General features: G+C 38.3%; 1 protein-coding gene across 1 annotated transcript in view; it reads right to left on the bottom strand.

Moving 5' to 3' along the window:
* The window catches only part of LOC126163107 (ryanodine receptor), a 737,240-nt gene that overhangs the window by 323,324 nt on the left and 394,455 nt on the right, over nucleotides 1-19,461 (bottom strand). Inside the window, exons 29-31 of the mRNA XM_049920028.1 lie at nucleotides 13,900-14,033; nucleotides 13,611-13,805; nucleotides 8,092-8,209 (exon numbers count right to left, since the gene is read on the bottom strand). Of these exons, the coding sequence (XP_049775985.1) occupies nucleotides 8,092-8,209; nucleotides 13,611-13,805; nucleotides 13,900-14,033 (447 nt within the window). The remainder of the gene's footprint in view (nucleotides 1-8,091; nucleotides 8,210-13,610; nucleotides 13,806-13,899; nucleotides 14,034-19,461) is intronic.

Below are 19,461 nucleotides of genomic sequence, written 5' to 3' on the forward strand. Positions count from 1 at the left end.
TGTTGTCTCTGTGCTTTGTCTTCTAGATGAAATGTTATCACTTTCATACATGACATCCAACAATTGACAAAAGATCTGATGTGGCCCAAAGTAGGACTTTAGTAACTTTTCAGATAGTCTCACTTTCCGTACCAAGTTTCCCTGGCTGTAACTCACAGGACGATGCTTGGAGTTATAGTGTTCTCAATCTTTTTCCAGGGCGTCTAGGGTCTGTCCATGTATGAACCAGGTTCCTTTCTTCTTCTTTGATCCTGGTGATGAAGAGTTTCATCTAGTCATCCTGAGTATTGTCCAGTTGAAATGGGAACAATATATCCACTGTCATTTTAGACTCGTGACTACGGAGCAGAAAGAACTGTGTGAAGCTTGTAGTGTCTTGCTTCGCTGTATTGTATGTGAGCATCACGATGGGCAGTACTGTATACCAATCTCTCTGTTCTAAATTAATGCACATTAAGAGCATATCTGCCAATATCTTGTTAAAGCATTCAATGGGGCCATTCGACTGTGGATGGTAGGCATCTGTCTTCCTTTGAGTGAAATGGAAGTGAGAAATTACCTCTGATACTAGCCTCAACTGGAAAAATTTTCCACAATCAGAGAGCATCACATAGGGTGTTCTGTGTTTCAAATGTTTTGACAAGGAATTTGGAATTCCTGGAGCTTCCTTAGTCATGGCTTTGGTGGCAGCATTGCAGATGAGGTAGTCATTGCAGATTATTATCCATCGATTCCCATTTATTGACTTTGGGAATGTTTCTTAGAGATTGATTCCAATTCAGTGGAATAGTGTCACTGCAGACAGGATTGGTACCAGATGCCCAGGAAGGTAACTGGGGTGCAGGCTTTTGTTCCTTACAGTAGCTTACATAGTGTCTAATGGATGGTAGATAGTCGGCCAGTGATACCTGATACAGATGCGGTCTAGAGCCTTCTCGGAACACTGATGTTGGTGCATTGTGAAAATACTTCAGGATCACTGGCTGCAGATGAGCTTGGTGACAAGCAACCCTTTCACGTCTCCTTGGATCATATATCCGCTTATAAACCTTTGGCCAGCCCCTCATTCTTTATGGCTTCTGTGGCTTTCAGCAATGCTGGATCTTCCCTCTGGTAAAACAGCAATGTCATTTAATAGAGAGATGGCTGAGATTTTGTACATGCACTGTGTTCTGCCAAAAGATTCCTTGAAAGTCAGTCAGTGTCCTTGTGTCTGTGTTGGTTTTTGCACACCTTTATGACACCTTACTCCTGAAGCTGCAGTTCCATCCCATCAGTCAACCAGATGTATCCTTTGGGCTATTCCGCCAGCATAGAGAATTGTGATCTGTTGCTACAGTGAATGGCTTGTTAAATAAATATGGCTGGAATTTGTTGATGGCCCAAACAACTGCACAGTACCTTTTATCAGTTGTGGAGTAGTTCATCACGGACTTGGAGAGTACTTTGAAAGCATAAACTACCACCTTTCTCAGCACCCTTCTGAATTTATACTATAACTGCATCTATTCCAAAACCATTACCATCAGTGTGAAATTCTGTCTCAGTTTTCTCATCATACAATACTAGAGCTGGAGAATATGTTAGCACTTCCTATTGCACCTCATTCCAGGACAACTTGGCATCTCCCTGCAGTAGTTCTTGCAGGGGAGGTGCCTTGGGACAGAAGTCCTTGATGAATTGCCAGTAGTTTGAGGACATTCGGAGAAACTTCTCACATCAGGAATGGCTTGTGGAGTCCAAAAGTCTGTGACTGTTTTTGTTTTCTGTGGATCAGGATGAACTAAACCACCATTCACAAGGTGCCTCAAGATTTTTACTTCTTGGACAAGGAAGTGTAACTGTTTTGAGTTCAGGCCAAGAGCTGCAGCCAGCCTAGATGTTCTTCAAATGTCTTCGAAAAATGACAATGTCATCCAGATAGCAAAGACACATCGTCCGTTTAAACTGTCAAAACTGGTTGTTCACCATACTTTCGAAAGTGTCTGGAGTGTTACACAGCCAAAAAGGTATAACTCTGAATGCATAGAGGCCAGGAGAAGTTATGAAGGCAGTATTTTCCACTGCAGTCTCATCAATCTCAATTTGAAGGTAGCCCATCTGCAAGTCCATAACAGAGGAATACTTTGCTCCTTTCAAGCAGTCTGGAGTGTCATCAATGCCCCACAGTGGACATACATCTTTCTTACTGATTTTATTCAGTGAACGGTAGTCAATGTAGAAATGTCAGGTGCTCTTCTTCTTCTCAGAGACCTCCAGTAAGGCCCAAGGACCCTCTGAAGAGTATCTGATGTCATCTTGCAACATCTTCTCCACTTCCTCCTGGATTACCTGCTGTTCAGCCGATGACAATCTGTATGACCACTGGCTAATTGATGGATGATCCTCAGCATTGACAGGGTATTCCATCATAAGACTTTTGGGCCATCTTTTCTCCACTACAGATTTGAAAGCATCTGAAAACTGACACAAAATTTATATTACTCACTGATGTTGTTCTTAGTGAGACTAGGTCCTATTGGCAGTTTAATAGCAGCTTTCTCCTGTGTTGCTTGTAGTGGTACTGGAGCACAATTCTTCATCAATAACACTAAGCTGCTCTTCCTGGCTGGTTTAGCTGTCCACATGCACTTACCTTTAGGGATAAGTTGTGGCTCCTGATGACAGTTAGAGATCCAAAGAACTCCTCGACTATCAACAATGATTATGACTGTCACCAGATTGTAGATATCTTTTGTGAGTCTGAGTAGCATTTTGCAATCAATGAAAGCTTCAAAGTTTAACTGTGCGTCTCAAATGACATCTGGTACTCTTCCAGTTGATGGTGGGATAACAATGCCTTGGATGTACATATTTCCCATTTGCGAGTTTCAGCATAATCACTTTCATATCACAGAACATAGCCTTCTTTAGCTGACAATGATAAGCATTTGACATTACAGAAAAAGAAACCAAAGTTGACTAGTGCCCAGGGTGGTTGGTGGTCCACATTTCATGTCATCTTGGGAACTGTCATCCATGGAGTGTTTTCACCTATGCCAGCCTCACCTCTGCAGATGGTCAGCAATGCTTAGTTTACCTGAATTAGGCAGCTAGGCAAGCAGTGAGACCTCTGTTTGGCAACAGGGAATGGAGAGTGACCTAGTCCAGGCTACATCGATGAGCTTTGACCCACAGTTTGATTATAATCATATCCATATGACTGGCATGAATAGGACCATTGTGATGGTTGAGGTCTTGTGGCATAATATTTGTCGAACACTTGTCTTCTTTCTCTGCCGTAATGCATGTGTCCAGAGTGTCCACAATATGAAAACAGACTGGTGTGCTGTCCCCGATATTCCAAATATGTGTTCTTTCATCAGACATTTTACTTGGTGAAGGAGTTGATGCTGTTGGCACTAAATCCAAGTCCATTCCTTATGGCACATTTTACTGGTGGTACAGACTTATGCTAAAGACTAATACACATCTTCCTCCAAATTCTCTTTTATCTCCTGACATATTGGGTTGACATTCAAGGTTACTACATCTTGTGTACTTAGTCTGACATTTCTGGCTACCATACAATGCTGTATGCTCTTACTATCTGTCTTATGAGAGAGGTGAGCTCTTGGTGGTCTTCCACAACCACCGGGTAGTGACTCCATTCAGTAATACCTCTTTCATCTGACTCTTCTCTGTAGCATTTCCTCAATTTGCTGACACAGTTTGATGAATTCCAGACATTGTCGGCTCCTTTACCTTAAGAGTACTTCAGTACATGTCTTTTGTGACTTCTTTTTGTTGACTTCTGTCTTGTTAGGATTCACGATGTGGCATAGGGTCAAAACATTCTGTAAGTATAACTATGTTGTTTCCCATGACGTTTGGCGCTGCCCCTCAGTTGTTCTTCTGCTAAGTAGACTTGCTGTTCACTGTTTGTCAAACATTGTCTTCAGTCCAGTCTGGAATTTTTCACAACTACTGAACTTCTCGTCATTTTTCTTAAACCACTGTTGGGCTGTGTCATCTAAGTATAAGTTCATATTTGACAGAAACATCATGTCTTCTCACCCACTGTATTTGGTGACTCAGTCATATACTTCCAGCTTTTTTGTCAGGTCTTGACAAGCATCTCCAGAGAACACTGATACATGCTTGATGTGCAGCTGACTTAGTGCTGGTTTCGGAAAGCTATACTGCTTGTATTCTGGTTCCGGTCTGAGTAGGCAATGGTTTTCACATTGCCTAATTGGAGCTACGGTTATGTAGATGATTTGAGGTGCTTGGCATCTCCACCAAACAATATCATATCGTGACCACGCTTGAGTCCAAATCTGAACGCTGGGTCACCAATGAAATACAACACTTAGCACACCAACATACAGCCGAAACAGAACTGATCTGTTGAATAGGGTGTGCAAATACAAACGTCGACTATTTCAGAATGCTAGTATTTATACAACCACTGAATATTCCAGACATATGAACATTACAAACATATGATACTTCAAGAACCTTCAAGAAATAAAATGAAATAATAAATAATTGCGGGTGGTTGGATTTGAACTGGCAGCCCGCAGCACACCAGCCAGCAATGCTAAGCTCTATACCTCACTGATGGCACCAGAGCTCATGGAAATGTCAGTGAGTCACAATTGGAATCAATTAGCTCATACTTGTGTGTAGCAATTTATAGGGTAATGAAATGGAATGATCACATATGCTCTGTTGTTGATAAACCAGTGATAAACTTCAGTTCATTGTAGGATACAGGGAAGATGTACTGGGTCTATGAAAGAGGCTGCTAACAAAACACTTGTGCAACCTGAATGCATAAAAGTACGGCAGCACAAATGTTCATATGGAGATGGCCACTGAGACACTGAGAAACATGAAATGGCGGATGTTCGAAGGCAGACACCAACTATACTGCGAAAGAATACTAACAACTTTAAACATGCTGAAAATGTTCATAAAGTTTCAAAGAAACAGTACTAACAAGGAGAGGTCCCCAGAGATGGGATCAACTTTTTGAAGCCAAATATACAGTGACATAGGTTAAGATACCAGGTATCACACCCCGCAGCCGTTCACCCTTGTGAGCCCTTGTTTGCAAGTAATTCACACCAAAAATTTTTGGGATTCTGCATGATGCTCAATAATGACAAAAAAGTCAAATTATCTAGTCTGGTTGTGTGGAGTAATGGATAGGATGATAGCTCCACATGCAACAGATTGGGGATTCGAAATCTTGTCAGGTGTAATAAATTTCTTTTATTTTTAAATCTTTATCAAAATGACTTCAATCATTATTTTTATTCAATTAATTGGTTTAAATGTAATTTTTTATTTCTATTCCTTTGTCGCATTATTTTCATCACCATATGAACGTTTTTCATTTGGTTCATTTTTTCTTTATATCATTCTTTTTCTGATCAGACTTTTTCTGAATATGAAATTAATTATATTTATTTATTATTACCTATTATAATATTAAATTATTTGAAAATTCCGATCTATCAGTTAAAAAACAAAAGATCAAATAATCTACTTATATTGACTGTGCAGTAGTGTGAAAAATGTGATTTTTCATTACCAGATGTGCATTTTCATTTAAAGTATAACCAAAATACCTGTTGCACTATGGACAAAATAATGTAGATGAAGATTTAAATGAAAAAACGGCTTATAAGTAGAACAGAATTCAAACAAAGTGAGAAACATATATAATGAATGCAATAATGTGGACGAAAAAACAGGGTGCTAAAACAAAAGAAAATAAATTGAAATTAATACATAAAATTAATTAAAAACACATGAACAAAGATCTGAGGTGGAAGAAGAATGATAGGAAGAGAAATGAGAGCAAATGAAGAAGTCGATATTATGACCAAAATGTTATGAGAATGGAAAGGAAATAAAAAATTGCATTTAAATGAATTAACAGAATAAAAAAGATGATGAAAGTCATTTCAATAAAGACAAAAAATAATAAAAATGTACTGTGCCTGGCAGTATTTGAACCAACAACCTCCTCACAGAACCATTCTATTTGAAGCAACTTTTTTAACACTATTGAGTGCCTCACAAATTTCCAAAATTTTTTCATTAATTTCTCACAAATAAGGGCCTACCAGGGTGAATGATGGCAGTATGTGATACCTGGGATCTTAACCTACATAACTGTATAGTTATATATACATAATTTGTAAGTGAAGAATCTAGGAATGTACTGCAACTTCCTTGGTATTGCTCCCACAGGAACTGGAAATACAAGTTCAGACTCATTACAGTGTGTACAGGGGTATATAAGCGATCACTCTTCCCAAGGTCCAAACATGAATACAAAGGGAGTGGTATGTTAGGAAGTACCCTCTGCCATGCACGTCGTAGTGGTTAGCAGAATACAGATGTAGATGCAGAGTTTGGCTTTGAAAGCAAACAGTCTCTTGTTAAATTCAGGCCACAGGTGCGAATTTAGGGACACAGCTTGAGGGGGGGGGGGGAGGGAACCAGAGCATTCTTTGCTTTTTTGTTCACACTTGGAAAAAGCAGCGATATATCTGACCATGCTCAGCTTTTAATATTTGAGCATTGGGTCATTATGGTACTGCAATTAAATGATGAACTTGCAGATGTGGTAGCACTCAATTGCGCTATAACTTGATATTTTTGAAGCTGTTAGTGAACCCACGGAGGAGATGAATTTGCTATAGGACACACTCCATTCTGTAACCAAAAATGGTGTTCCAGAAACTATTGTCTCTCATTTGAAAAACAAAATGGTGTTCCAGAAACTATTGTCTCTCATTTGAAAAACAAACTAAAAAGTGAATTTGGAGAAGATTTTTGAACTAAAAGTAGCATTCACACCCCAATGATCTCATTCGAGGACAAGTGAAAAAGTAATGGCACTTTTTAAAAAAGATATTTTTTTGGTAAAAACAACATTGCAAGTGACATAATTTCTTTACATTATCTTCTTCAACCTCTATGCACTTAGTCCACCTATTGACAAGCTGCTTAATGCCTTCCTGGAAGATGCTTTGTGTTATTGTGTATACCCACTCCTACAGTGCCCCCACAACCCAGTGATTCAATGAAAACTTGAATTAATTCAGATGCTGCTTCGTTGGGCCAAGTGAAAATTGTTTGGAGCTTCATCAACGCCATATGACTCATGCTCCTGCAGCCCAAAACTAAGATTTTGCAAGCACTGGATTATTTTTAAGCTTCATGAGAGCAGGCATTATTATGCTCAGGAAAATCTATATGCATTTGACAGGTAACAAAAAGAATAAAAAACAAAGAAACACATTTTCTTTAGGACACAACAATGATGAGTATCCTTCAAATTAAGGCTGCAATCACATATGGGCACCCGACATATCTGTTTGTTTTTTGAAAAGAAAATGTTATGATGCAGAAGCCAAATATGTTATATATTTTAACATAGTTGTTTATTACGTATTTCCTTTACTTCACATGATGTTAGCAATCATGTAAGCTGCACTACCTGTGATTGTCAGATTACAAGACTCATTGTGCAGATCCATTTGATTTCTCACAACAAGCAACAACACTCTGTGGAGCAGTGAACACTCCACAGTTCATCAGGAGGCTCAAGAGCTGGAACAGCTTGGTCTATGACCATATTACAGTGGTTAGCTGAGTGGAGAGATTCAGGGAGATACAGAAACATTCTTGCTAGCACAGGCCTGTTTTCTGAGCCTGACTTAAAGAAAACATACCCTTAACTTACTAGCTAATTAGCAGACCTTAGTTCAATCCCTTACAGTGCAATAAGGGGAAATACGGTCTCTTATTTTGATGGGGTGTCCTTCAGTTTCAACTGAGGTGTGGTAGCCAACAAAATTACTTGTATGCAGGTTTTGTGGTGATGTACATCATAATGCTTACAGATCTTTGGACTCTTCTGATTTTTGCCTTTCAAAGTATGTTTACTACAGTCATTAGCTCTTTGTCAAGTTCTTAATGCTCTTTCCCCCAGACATACGTAGACAAGTGCACACGTGAGCACACTCAAGCGGAACTAAAATTTACTTTTTAACCCACAATTGCAGCCAGAAAGTGACTTTTAATTACCTGAATGGTGAACGACCTCTCTTCTTTTTGTCATCTCGGATAGCATCTTGGTTATTTACCATCCCATCCATGTTGTATCTATTTAGATCCATATCACTTGTTGACCTATGAATTTTACCTATAAAACAATAACAAACACAATTCTATACAAAAGAAAACCTTGTAATGTTTACTAAGTTCATATATGTCTTCATTTACAAGTTTTTATGTGCATTCATTGTTTCTTTTCACTCATTTACATCTTTTAAAATAAGATAGCCACAAACAAACTCAAATCCACAAATGACTGGTGATACTATTTTTGTTACCTCCTACAGAATTCAATCTGAAATTTAAAACATGATGACAATGTAATTGACACCAGTAGAATAATTGAGGAAGAAAAAGGTGCAACATTACTAATGAGCAATATGAGGAAGGGGAAAAAAAACGAAAGAGTAGAGAGTCTTAGGGAATTCTGTAGAGCCTGCTGTTCATAAGGAACACTCTTTTCAAAAAATGGAAAAGATTATGTGATGTAGAAGTTTGTATATTAACAACTTGATGTGACTACTGGCACAACAGTATTAACATTCAGGGCTTGATACACAGAAGCATAACAACAGTGTAAGAAAAACCATTGGTACCTATGGAGCAGAACATCTTCTGTCTGTTTCAGTACTGGAAGCTACTCATCAGTTGAATGTATTAAGTGTAACTGCTGATGTTAAGTGAATGTGATGATGCCATGCAAATACAGGGTGACACAGAATAATGGGAATGTTTGAAATGAGTAGTGGCAGCCATGGGCAGGTGGCAGCACTGTGGGTTCATGACAGTTAGCAAGTAAACAGTCTGCCACTTCAGTAATCATGGATTAGGGGAATGGGCAACAGCATGCATTAGCCATAAAAATGTTTTATAAAAACAATGATAGTTTGGCAGCGGCGCAGAGGGAGTTTCGACATATTTATAATTTAGGGCATAACGATGCCATTCTGTTGAAACACACGATAAAATGTTGGATTAATAACATTGAAGAGAGTGGATCTCCCCTCAAGAAGAAACCAACAGAACGAACAAGAAGTGTGCATTCTCCAGTGAATGTTGAAGTTGTATGTCTGTCTTACAGAGCCCACATCATTCAATTCATAAGCAAGCAGCAGTAGTTGGAATGTCCCGGGAGAGTGTTCACAGAATTGTTCATCTTGATTTAAAATTTCATCCATACAAACTACAAAAGGTGCAACAATTGAAGGACAACGATTACCTGTTACGATTAGGATTCTGTCAACAAGTGATAACAAAAATAAACAGTGACAATGAATTTCTAAACAAGTTGTGGATGTCAGATTAGGCACATTTTCATTTCACAGGTTATGTGAATAATCAGAACTACCATTACTGGGCAAACACAAATCCTAATGATGTTCGTGAGCGCCCTTTACATGCTAGTAAAGTGACAGTATGGTGTGGTGTTTCATCACATGGGATTGTCGGACCATATTTTTTCACAAGTGAAGAAAACTGTCAGTGTTGATTGTTACGTAGAGATGTTACGAACTTTTGTTACAACTGCATAGAACAACTTTTCAAATGCACAAGAAGCCTGGTTTCAACAGGATGGAGTGACATCACACACTGCACGGCAATCAATGGCATATGTGCTAGAATTGTTTGGCAACCATTTGATGTCATGATTCATTAACATTCCCTGGCCCTCTAGGTCACGAGATTTATCTGTTTGTGATTTTTTTCTTGTGGGGCTACGTCAAGAGCAAAGTCTACATGACTCGACCAGGAACCTTGGATGAGTTAAAACAGAGAATTTGGGATGCAATTCATAGTATACCAGCTGAGATGTTGCAGAGGTCAATGAGGAATCTCAACAACAGATTTCACGAATGTATTCATAAAGGACACCATATATATGTTTCGAAAATTGGCAAAGTTGTAAGGTTTCAATTACTATAAATGCAACTTCTGTCCTTCATCACTTCTAGTTTCACTGGATTGTGGAAATGTTCCCGTTCTTCTGTGTCACCCTGTATACTATGCAGCCTGTGCTGTTGTTGATGGATGTGTGAGAAGCAAAGATGAACACAATGCACATATTAAAAACCAATATACTCTGATGAGCCAAAACATTTTTACCACCTGCTTAAGAGCTTGTCTGTCCACCTTTGGAATTAAATATATAACTAATTCTGCACATCAGCGATCCGACAGTTTGTGGGTAGGTATGTTGAGGGATATGGCATTAGACGTCTACACACAGGTTGTGTAATTCACATAAATAATGGTCCACTGATTTGTGTACGCAGAGATGGTGCCCAATAGTGACCCAGATGGGTTCCATAGGATTTGCATCAGGTGAATTTGGTTGCAGAGACATCAATGTGAGTTCACTATAATGTTCTGCAAACCACTGTGGACTTGGACAATTATACGGCTGAAAGATGGCATTGCCATTGGGAAAGACATCAAGCAACAAGGGATGCAGGTGGTTCATGGCTGTCGGTGTGTCTTTGATTACTACCACAGGTCCCATGCAAACACAGAAAAATGTCTCCCACAGCATAATACTGCTCCCGCCAGCCTGTGTCTGTGACATGCTGGATGTTTCAAGACACCGTTCACCTCAATGATAGCATTTTTGGATATGACCCTACTGCAGCAAAAATGTGATTCACCCAAAGACCTGACACATTTCTATTGAAAATTCCTGGCAGATTAAAACCGTGTGCCGGACCGAGACTCAAACTTGGGACCTTTGCCTTTCGCGGGGCACGTGCTCTACCAACTGAGCTACCCAAACACGACTCACGTCCCGTCCTCACAGCTTTAATTCTGCCAGTACCTCATCTCCTACCTGGGCGTGAGTCATGCTTGGGTAGTTCAGTTGGTAGAGCACTCGCCCGCGAAAGGCAAAGGTCCTGAGTTCGAGTCTCGGTCCGGCGCACAATTTTAATCTGCCAGGAAGTTTCATATCGGCGCACACTCCGCTGTAGAGTGAAAATTTCATTCTATTCACATTTCCATTGATCGACAATCAAATCCCGGTGGCCTTGTGGCATCACTGGGTCAACATGTGAACACAGAGGGGTGATCTGCTAAAGAGCTCCATGTTCAACAATGTAAGATGAACAAAGCACTTGTGCATGCACCAGCATTGTGCTCTTTTGGCAGAGATTCCACATATCACCATCTATCTTACTTTACAGAGCACACAAGCCTCCAAATCCCACATTCTGTGAAAAGTCATGGACATCCAATGATATAGCGTCTAATGGTAGTTGCAATGTCCTTCTACCTCTTTCCATAGATGCTCATGACAGTACGTGAACATCAACCAGCTTTGCCATTTTTGAGATACTCATTCACAAGATTTGCATTTTTGAGATACTCATTCACAGGATTTGCATAATAATAATTTGCCATTTGACAAAGTGGCTTATCTCAATTGATTTTCCCATTTGCAACCCATATCTTCAATAGGGTGACCCCCATTTGTGTCTGCTCCACTTACACTCTTTTGCTACTGCATCATGTGCATGCAACACCACCAGCTAATAACCTACGTCGCGGTGCGCAGTGATCATAATGCTCATTTGTTCATATCTAATTAGCAGAATACCACAACAGTTTTACGACCTCAGTTCATAACACACTAACAAGGGGATCACGTCTACTTATCGTCACCAATTTCGTCCAAGTTTATGAATATGCACAGGTTGAAAGTGAGAAAAGTGGGAGCTCCAGATGGCCCACTGTTTAGAAAATTTAGCATTTATAATGTGGGGTGAGTGAGGCATGAGACATTTATGTTAGCAACTCTCCAGGCAGCAACTGGTGCTGTGGAAAGAGTACAGAATGGTAATTTGAAGATCGTGGGACTTATTCCCTTTCAGGGAACTTCCTTTTTAATTTTCAATTTTTACATTACTTACAATCCAAATACAACGAAATAATGCTTAAAATATTGTATGTGATTTGATGAGTCCCCATGTGCAAGAGAACAAAATTTCTTCTATTAACCCACTCATGGGGAGGTCAAAGAAATCTAAAACTGTATGGCAAGATTTTTCAAGAGGAAGAACGATTGCCGTCATGTAGTGTTAAAGTGATTCCCCAAATGCACACTGTTAGTGCAACCCTCCAATGTCTATTTGTATCATCATCTAAAGAATATGATTAAAAATCTTCAAAACAGCTCTTATTTCATTGAGAGACAGAAAGAAATTACATCCCAAAAAGACTGTGTCAAAATACATTCCATTGTACATCACAAATTGTCCTTTCATATATCTGGACAAATGATATTTATGCTTGGTGTACTGCCAAACTGTGCATTGAGAGAGAATCTGTTATGAATGTAAACAACGTTTGTTTCATATAAAAACTGTAAAACAACCATGTAATTGTAAATCTGCAGCATTGTGAGCAAGATAGCAAAAAAATTACTGCTTCCCTTGTTTTTATGATTATTAGTCCAGAATTTGTAAATGATCAACTGTAAAATATTAAAAGTATCTAATTTTATATACAATGTTTCTATGTATATCTTACAGTCCCTTCCTTGAATTTTATTTACAATCCCAAATTTACCTTTTCAAGCCTTTTATGAAAATATTAATAAATACAATACAATGAGCATTATTTTAGTTTATTTGTGGTGTCAGGAATGTAAAAAGTGAAAATAAAATGAAGTTTCTGCTTAGGGACTAAATCCCATGATCTTCAAATTATGTACTCTTTCTGTTGCACCACCTGCTGCTTGGAAACCACACTTAGTAAATGGCCCATGCCTCAACCAACATGTGACATAAGTGCTATTTCTTTCTAAACACTTGGACATCTGGAGCTCCCACTTCCGTTACTTTAATTTCTGACCAAGCGCTGCAGATACTATAAATTTGGGCAAAATTGGTGATGGCAGGTAGGTGCGGTCCCCTTGTAAGAAGAAATTTGGAATTTAATTCAAAACATTAAGACATTGTCAAGCCATCATGAGATGCTAGTTTTCCACTTGTCAACCCAATTCTGATGAAGAAAACTTCTTTTAGTAGCAAGAATAAAATTAATTTGTTTCAGTTGACATGGCAGAAAAGATTGGTGCCTGAATGATACCCATCAGAGCCTGACCAGTAGCAGTGAAGGAAAACTAAACAGCCCTCTTAGAGTATTTCTAATTCAAATATTTGCCAGTGGCTACCTGCATTTGGTAATGTAAAACCTGTAACCTTTGATAACTGAGGAGCAAGTGCATGGGAAAATGAGTGTTATCAATAAACCATCAACCGCACAGAGAACTACATTGTTTTATTACATTTTGTTTTTCTCCTTCTCAAGACAGCTCTGAAAACACTACAGGACACAAGAAACAAAATAAGTATAACTAACTTACGAATATCCACAGAAAACTAGCTGTATTACAAGTACTTTCTGTCTGTTTCCTTAGAACTCTTCCAAATATCATACTGACAGGCCAGATTTACTTTTGTTACCTTTGCAGTTCCAAGATAATGTCTGAAACATACCTGGCTCCAACATTCCATTTGTCAATGCATTTTCCATGTTATCATAAGTAGCATTTCTTGACAAGGAGCCTTTGCGTGGTGGTCTAGATGGTCTATTTTTAAGCTTGCTAGGTGATTGTGGTGAATCTGGTGTCGGTCCATTCATAATAATTTCATCTGCTTCTACAACATCTTCTGAATAACCTCGCTGGAGACCTGTTGGGATAAACATGTTAAAAGTTATTACCCATGGATTAGGCAAGATATGCAGAGCAACATGAACATAAAAGATTGTGTACTTCATGCTTACCTTTAATATCACTCATTGTAAATCCAGATTTCATTATCTGTTCAATATGAGCTGGTGTTGTCTGGTCAGCTTCAGCAAGTAATCTGTGTTGTCGGATTTTTATTTCTTGCCATCGCCTAATTTTCTCACCTTCTCTGTCAAGAGAGAAATAGGGGAAAAATTGCATGTGAGAGATATTACACTTGAAGATTTTAAATAATTTACTTTGTTCTCTTATTTCTAGAACAATATCATAACTGAGAAGCACAAAGAACTCAGTGAGATATGGCACCAATACTGACACTGTTTTCAGGACAGTAACAGTTGTTTTGTTGAAATTATGTCCATACGTTTACAGTAATAATTTTTTTCAATGAGAGACAAGAAATGGAGAAAAGTTTCACTGCAGGTGTAGATCCAGGGGGAGAGGGGGACGGGTTGACAAAGATTCATCATGTCTGAAAATGTGTTGGATTTGTTGCTAGCAATAAGTATAGTCAGCCTGTGAATGGATGCCTTTACATGGCTGCAATGTTTCCTGCACCTGGTAAGGACAGGGCTCATCAGTACAGGCTAACATTCAGGAAAGCAACTGAAAACATTACTCCGAGTTTATGTCATTTTCAGAACCCTTAGTGAGAACACTATTTCATTTTCTGAAAGTTGACTGAAAAATTGGAAACTAATTTATATGAAAATATAAATGCTTTTAGTAGATTGATTTTTGGGAAGGGCGCACGACTCCTGTGACCTCTGTCCTGGATCCATGCCTGAGTTTGGGTATCCATTTATGAGGGGAGAAAAATCTCACAATAAAAGTATGAAAGAAGGACTGCAATACTCAAAAACTTATGCTGACTCTGATGGAAAACATAGAGAAGATGTCCAAAAGAACAGGCACCATTTGTATGATTCAGCAGTCATATATATGGAATGAAAGAGAAATTTTCAGAGCTTAGCTGCATACAGGAACTGCTTTAAATGCAACAGTGACATATGAAAAGTTTTGCTGGACTGGAACTCAAACCCAGATGCTCTGCCTCTCTAGAATGGTTGCCTTAACTGCCTTGGCCATACGAGCACACTTCCCATCCAGCCCTGACAATATAGCACCCTCTGTCCTGATGCCAATTTAAAATATAATTTATTTCATGACATTTTTGTAAATGCATTTGAAAACTGCTTCCCCAAGAAAATAGTTAAATATACTCGTAAGAAATCTTGTAACAAACCATGGCTTACTAAGGGAATAAAAATATCTTGTAACCGGAAAAGGGAAATGTATCTGACAGCAAGAAAGAGTAGTGACCCAGAAACTATCAAACATTATAAAAACTACTGTCTTATATTAAGAAAAGTTATTAAAAAATCCAGAAGTATGTGTATCATGTCTGAAATCAGCAACTCTGATAATAAAATTAAAACAATTCGGAATATTATTAAAAGAGAAACAGGTCAACCAAGAGCACAAGAAGACAGTATCACCATCAAATTGAATGAAAACTTTACAAACAAAAAGTCAGAAGTTGAAAATATTTTTAACAATCATTTTCTAAATGCATTTTCAAATGCATTTTCTAAATATAGTAGGATCCAGGTGTTCATTAGAAGATGCTAGGCTGTTAATGGAAGAGGCCATACCTATGCAATTTGATACAATTGAAATCTCACCCACTTCTCCCTCTGAAATTAGGAAAATAATAAACTTGCTTAAAAGCAAAAACTCACATGGAATTGACGGCATTTCCAGCAAAATACTAAAAGCTTGTTCTCAACAGATAAGTAAGATTCTCAGCCACCTGTGTAATAGCTCTCTGGAACAGGGCATTTTCCCTGATAGACTGAAATATGCTATTGTTATACCTTTGCATAAAAAGGGGGATAGATCTGATGTCAACAATTACCATCCAATCTCCCTTCTAACAGCTTTATCCAAAATTTTTGAGAAAGTAATGTATTCAAGAGTAGCTTCACATATCTGTAACAATGAAGTACTAACAAAATGTCAGTTTGGTTTCCAGAAAGGTTTTTCAACAGAAAATGCCATATATGCTTTCACCAATCAAATTTTGAATGATCTGAATAACCGAACACCACCCATTGGGATTTTTTGTGATCTCTCAAAGGCTTTTGATTGTGTAAATCATGAAATTCTGCTAGAGAAGCTCAAGTATTGTGGCATGAGTGGGACAGAGCACAAATGGTTTAGTTCGTACCTAACTGGAAGAGTGCAGAAAGTTGAAATAAGTAGTTCTCATAATATGCAAAGATCAGCACATTCCTCAAACTGGGGAACTATCAAGAATGGGGTTCCACAAGTGTCAGTCTTGGGTCCTTTGTTGTTCTTAATATATATTAATGACTTGCCATTCTATATTCATGAAGAGGCAAAGTTAGTTCTCTTTGCTGATGATACAAGTATAGTAATCACACCTGACAAACAAGACTTAACTGATGAAATTGTCAAAACTGTCTTTCAGAAAATTACTAAGTGGTTCCTTGTAAACGGACTCTCACTGAATTTTGATAAGACACAGTACATACAGTTCCGTACAGTGAATGGTATGACGCCATTAATAAATATAGACCTTAATCAGAAGCATATAGCTAAGGTAGAATATTCCAAATTTTTAGGTGTATCCATTGATGAGAGATTAAATTGGAAGAAACACATTGATGATCTACTGAAACGTTTGAGTTCAGCTATTTATGCAATAAGGGTCATTGCAAATTTTGGTGATAAACATCTTAGTAAATTAGCTTACTACGCCTATTTTCACTCGTTGCTTTCATATGGCATCATATTTTGGGGTAATTCATCACTGAGGAATAAAGTATTTATTGCACAAAAGCGTGTAATCAGAATAATAGCTGGAGTCCACCCAAGATCATCCTGCAGACATTTATTTAAGGATCTAGGGATATTCACAGTAGCTTCTCAGTATATATACTCTCTTATGAAATTTGTTATTAACAACCAAACCCAATTCAAAAGTAATAGCAGTGTGCATAACTACAATACTAGGAGAAAGGATGATCTTCACTATTCAAGATTAAATCTAACTTTGGCACAGAAGGGGGTGAATTATACTGGCACTAAAGTCTTTGGTCACTTACCAAATAGTATCAAAAGTCTGACAGATAACCAACAAGTATTTAAGAAGAAATTAAAAGAATTTCTGAATGACAACTCCTTCTACTCCATAGAGGAATTTTTAGATATAAATTTAAAAAAAATAAATAAATAAATAAATAAAAAATAAAAAACCACAAAAAATGAAAAAGTTGTTATATTAACTTAAGTATGTTGTTAAATTAACTTAATTATGTCATGTATTGGAAAATTTGACTCGTTCCACATCATTACGAAATATCGTATTCATGATCCATGGAACTAGTATTAATCTAATCTAATCTAATCTAATCTAATCTAATTCCCTATTTGCTCACAGATATTCAGCTGAGCCTCACAAGGGTTCGGATGAGTGAGTGCTTCTGCACTGTACAGAAAATATCATTTCCACATCAAGGTGCATATATGTATGTATTTGTATATGTGGTGTCTGTTCTTGCAGATGTCCAGAAGGACACATATACCTGGTTCATGCCCAGGTCAAGCATAAATTTTCACATGTTGCTGTTGCATTTAATGAAATGCCCATGTGCTGCTGAGACCTGAAAATTTCTCTTTCAGAAAAGAGACTGACTATTTACACACAAGCATCAGGAACTGAAAAAAGATTATGTAGGTTTCCCTTTAGAATGTGCTCCTATGGTCATTTTATCTTCTTTTTGATATGTTACACACTGTACCACATTTAAATCCACATCTTGCCAGTTTTAAATCTAGATATTTATTACTGCCAGGGTCAAATAACTGAAGGGTGACACTTGTTCCGAAATAGTGTTGTCCACAGTGATTCGTCTGAACCAGATCTGTGCTTCAGAAAATCATCACTTTCGTCTTAGTCTTGAAACAGAGCATGCTGGAATCCTTCTATCTGCTCTTACTGACTCCCATTAATTTTTTTTTCTTTTCCTTGGTTTTCACCTGAATCTAGTTGCCCATATCGTGTGTCAGCAGTGTATGCTCAAATCTATCAAAACATTATTCAGACCACATTCCAGTCAAATTCTTTATTTTGATGATCATTTTTAGTACGGCAATTACAATGATGTATTTAGTTTTTCTGGAAGCCATATTAACAAAGTAACGAATAACAGAAATTATCACAAAAGCAATGGTAGATTTAGACTGAGATAATTAGGAATTTTGGACATACTGACACATACCATTAGACAGCTAGACTTTAAGTGAATTTTTTTTAATTTTCCAGAAACTAATTAACCTAATAGATAACTAGTACTGAATTCCGGATATACCCAAAATTACTGTTGCCTTTTGTGCCATTATACCTGTTTGATTCCTGACTTTACCACTATACTTTGTTGCTCTAAATTTTCTGGCCCGAATGACAGCCATCATTAAACAGTTAAGCCACTAATTATGAATTTGCATAATTTATCGTAATTTCAAAGCTGGCAGCCTATAAACTAAGTTGGAACCACTGTGCTGTTTTCTATGTGGGCATGTCTGCATGAGTGGCCACTGAGAAACTGTGGCTAAGAGACAGCTGGACTGCCCAGCTGCTGAACATGCTGCCTAACACAACGTGCTTCACTTCAATGACTGCTTCACAGCTTGCATCAACTAAGGCCTTCCTACCAATGCGAGCTTCTCTAAAATGTGTAGGTGGGAACTCTCCTTGCGATATATCCTACATGCCCACAATCCCCTGGCCTCAACCTTCACTAGTTTCTGTACTTCACCTGCCTAACTCCTTCCCTCCTCCCATTCCAACACTACACAGCCTTCTTTTCCAGCAATGCGGCACCCACAAATATTTTACCCCTCCTCTACTTCTCTCCTTTTCAACTCACCTACCCCCTCCCTCCCCTCAAACCTAACGAGTGCACTTAGCAGCCCTACCCTGTCCACACCATGTCCCTGCATACTCCCCCACCACTACCCTACCATCCTTCCCCCTCCTCATCCCAGCCTCCTCCTTACCCCCACCACTCGTGGGCTGCTTCTCTCATCGAGCACAGTTGATCACAGTAAGGCCCTCACTGCCAGAGATAGTGGTCAGGTGCGTGAGAGTCGTGCTTGTGAGACTGTGTGTGTGTGTGTTTTCTACTTTAGACGAAAAGCTTAAATATGTAGTAGTCTTATTGCTGTGCCTATCTGAGAGTCAAAGTCTCCTCTAAATGGTGTGTAGTAATTTATCCTTTTCATAAAGTTGGCACAACTTGTTAGCAGGTAATTCACAACATATGGAAACTCCAGGCAGGAATATCAACAATGCAGGAAAAGACAAATCGCTAATTACCATAAAGAAGACACACAAAGTTGCAGACAGGCACAATTAAAAGACTTAATTGTGCATAACTGCAATGTGATGTGCCTTCTTTACGGAAAGTTGCATTCTCTTTCCCTGCGTTGTTGATTCACAACAAAGGCATAGCAAATAGTTCTGTAAACTTTTTTATTTTTTTGATCCACAATTTATTATGTAAATCAAA

The sequence above is a fragment of the Schistocerca cancellata genome, chromosome 2, assembly GCF_023864275.1.
Source record: "Schistocerca cancellata isolate TAMUIC-IGC-003103 chromosome 2, iqSchCanc2.1, whole genome shotgun sequence".
In the NCBI taxonomy this organism is placed as follows: domain Eukaryota; kingdom Metazoa; phylum Arthropoda; class Insecta; order Orthoptera; family Acrididae; genus Schistocerca; species Schistocerca cancellata.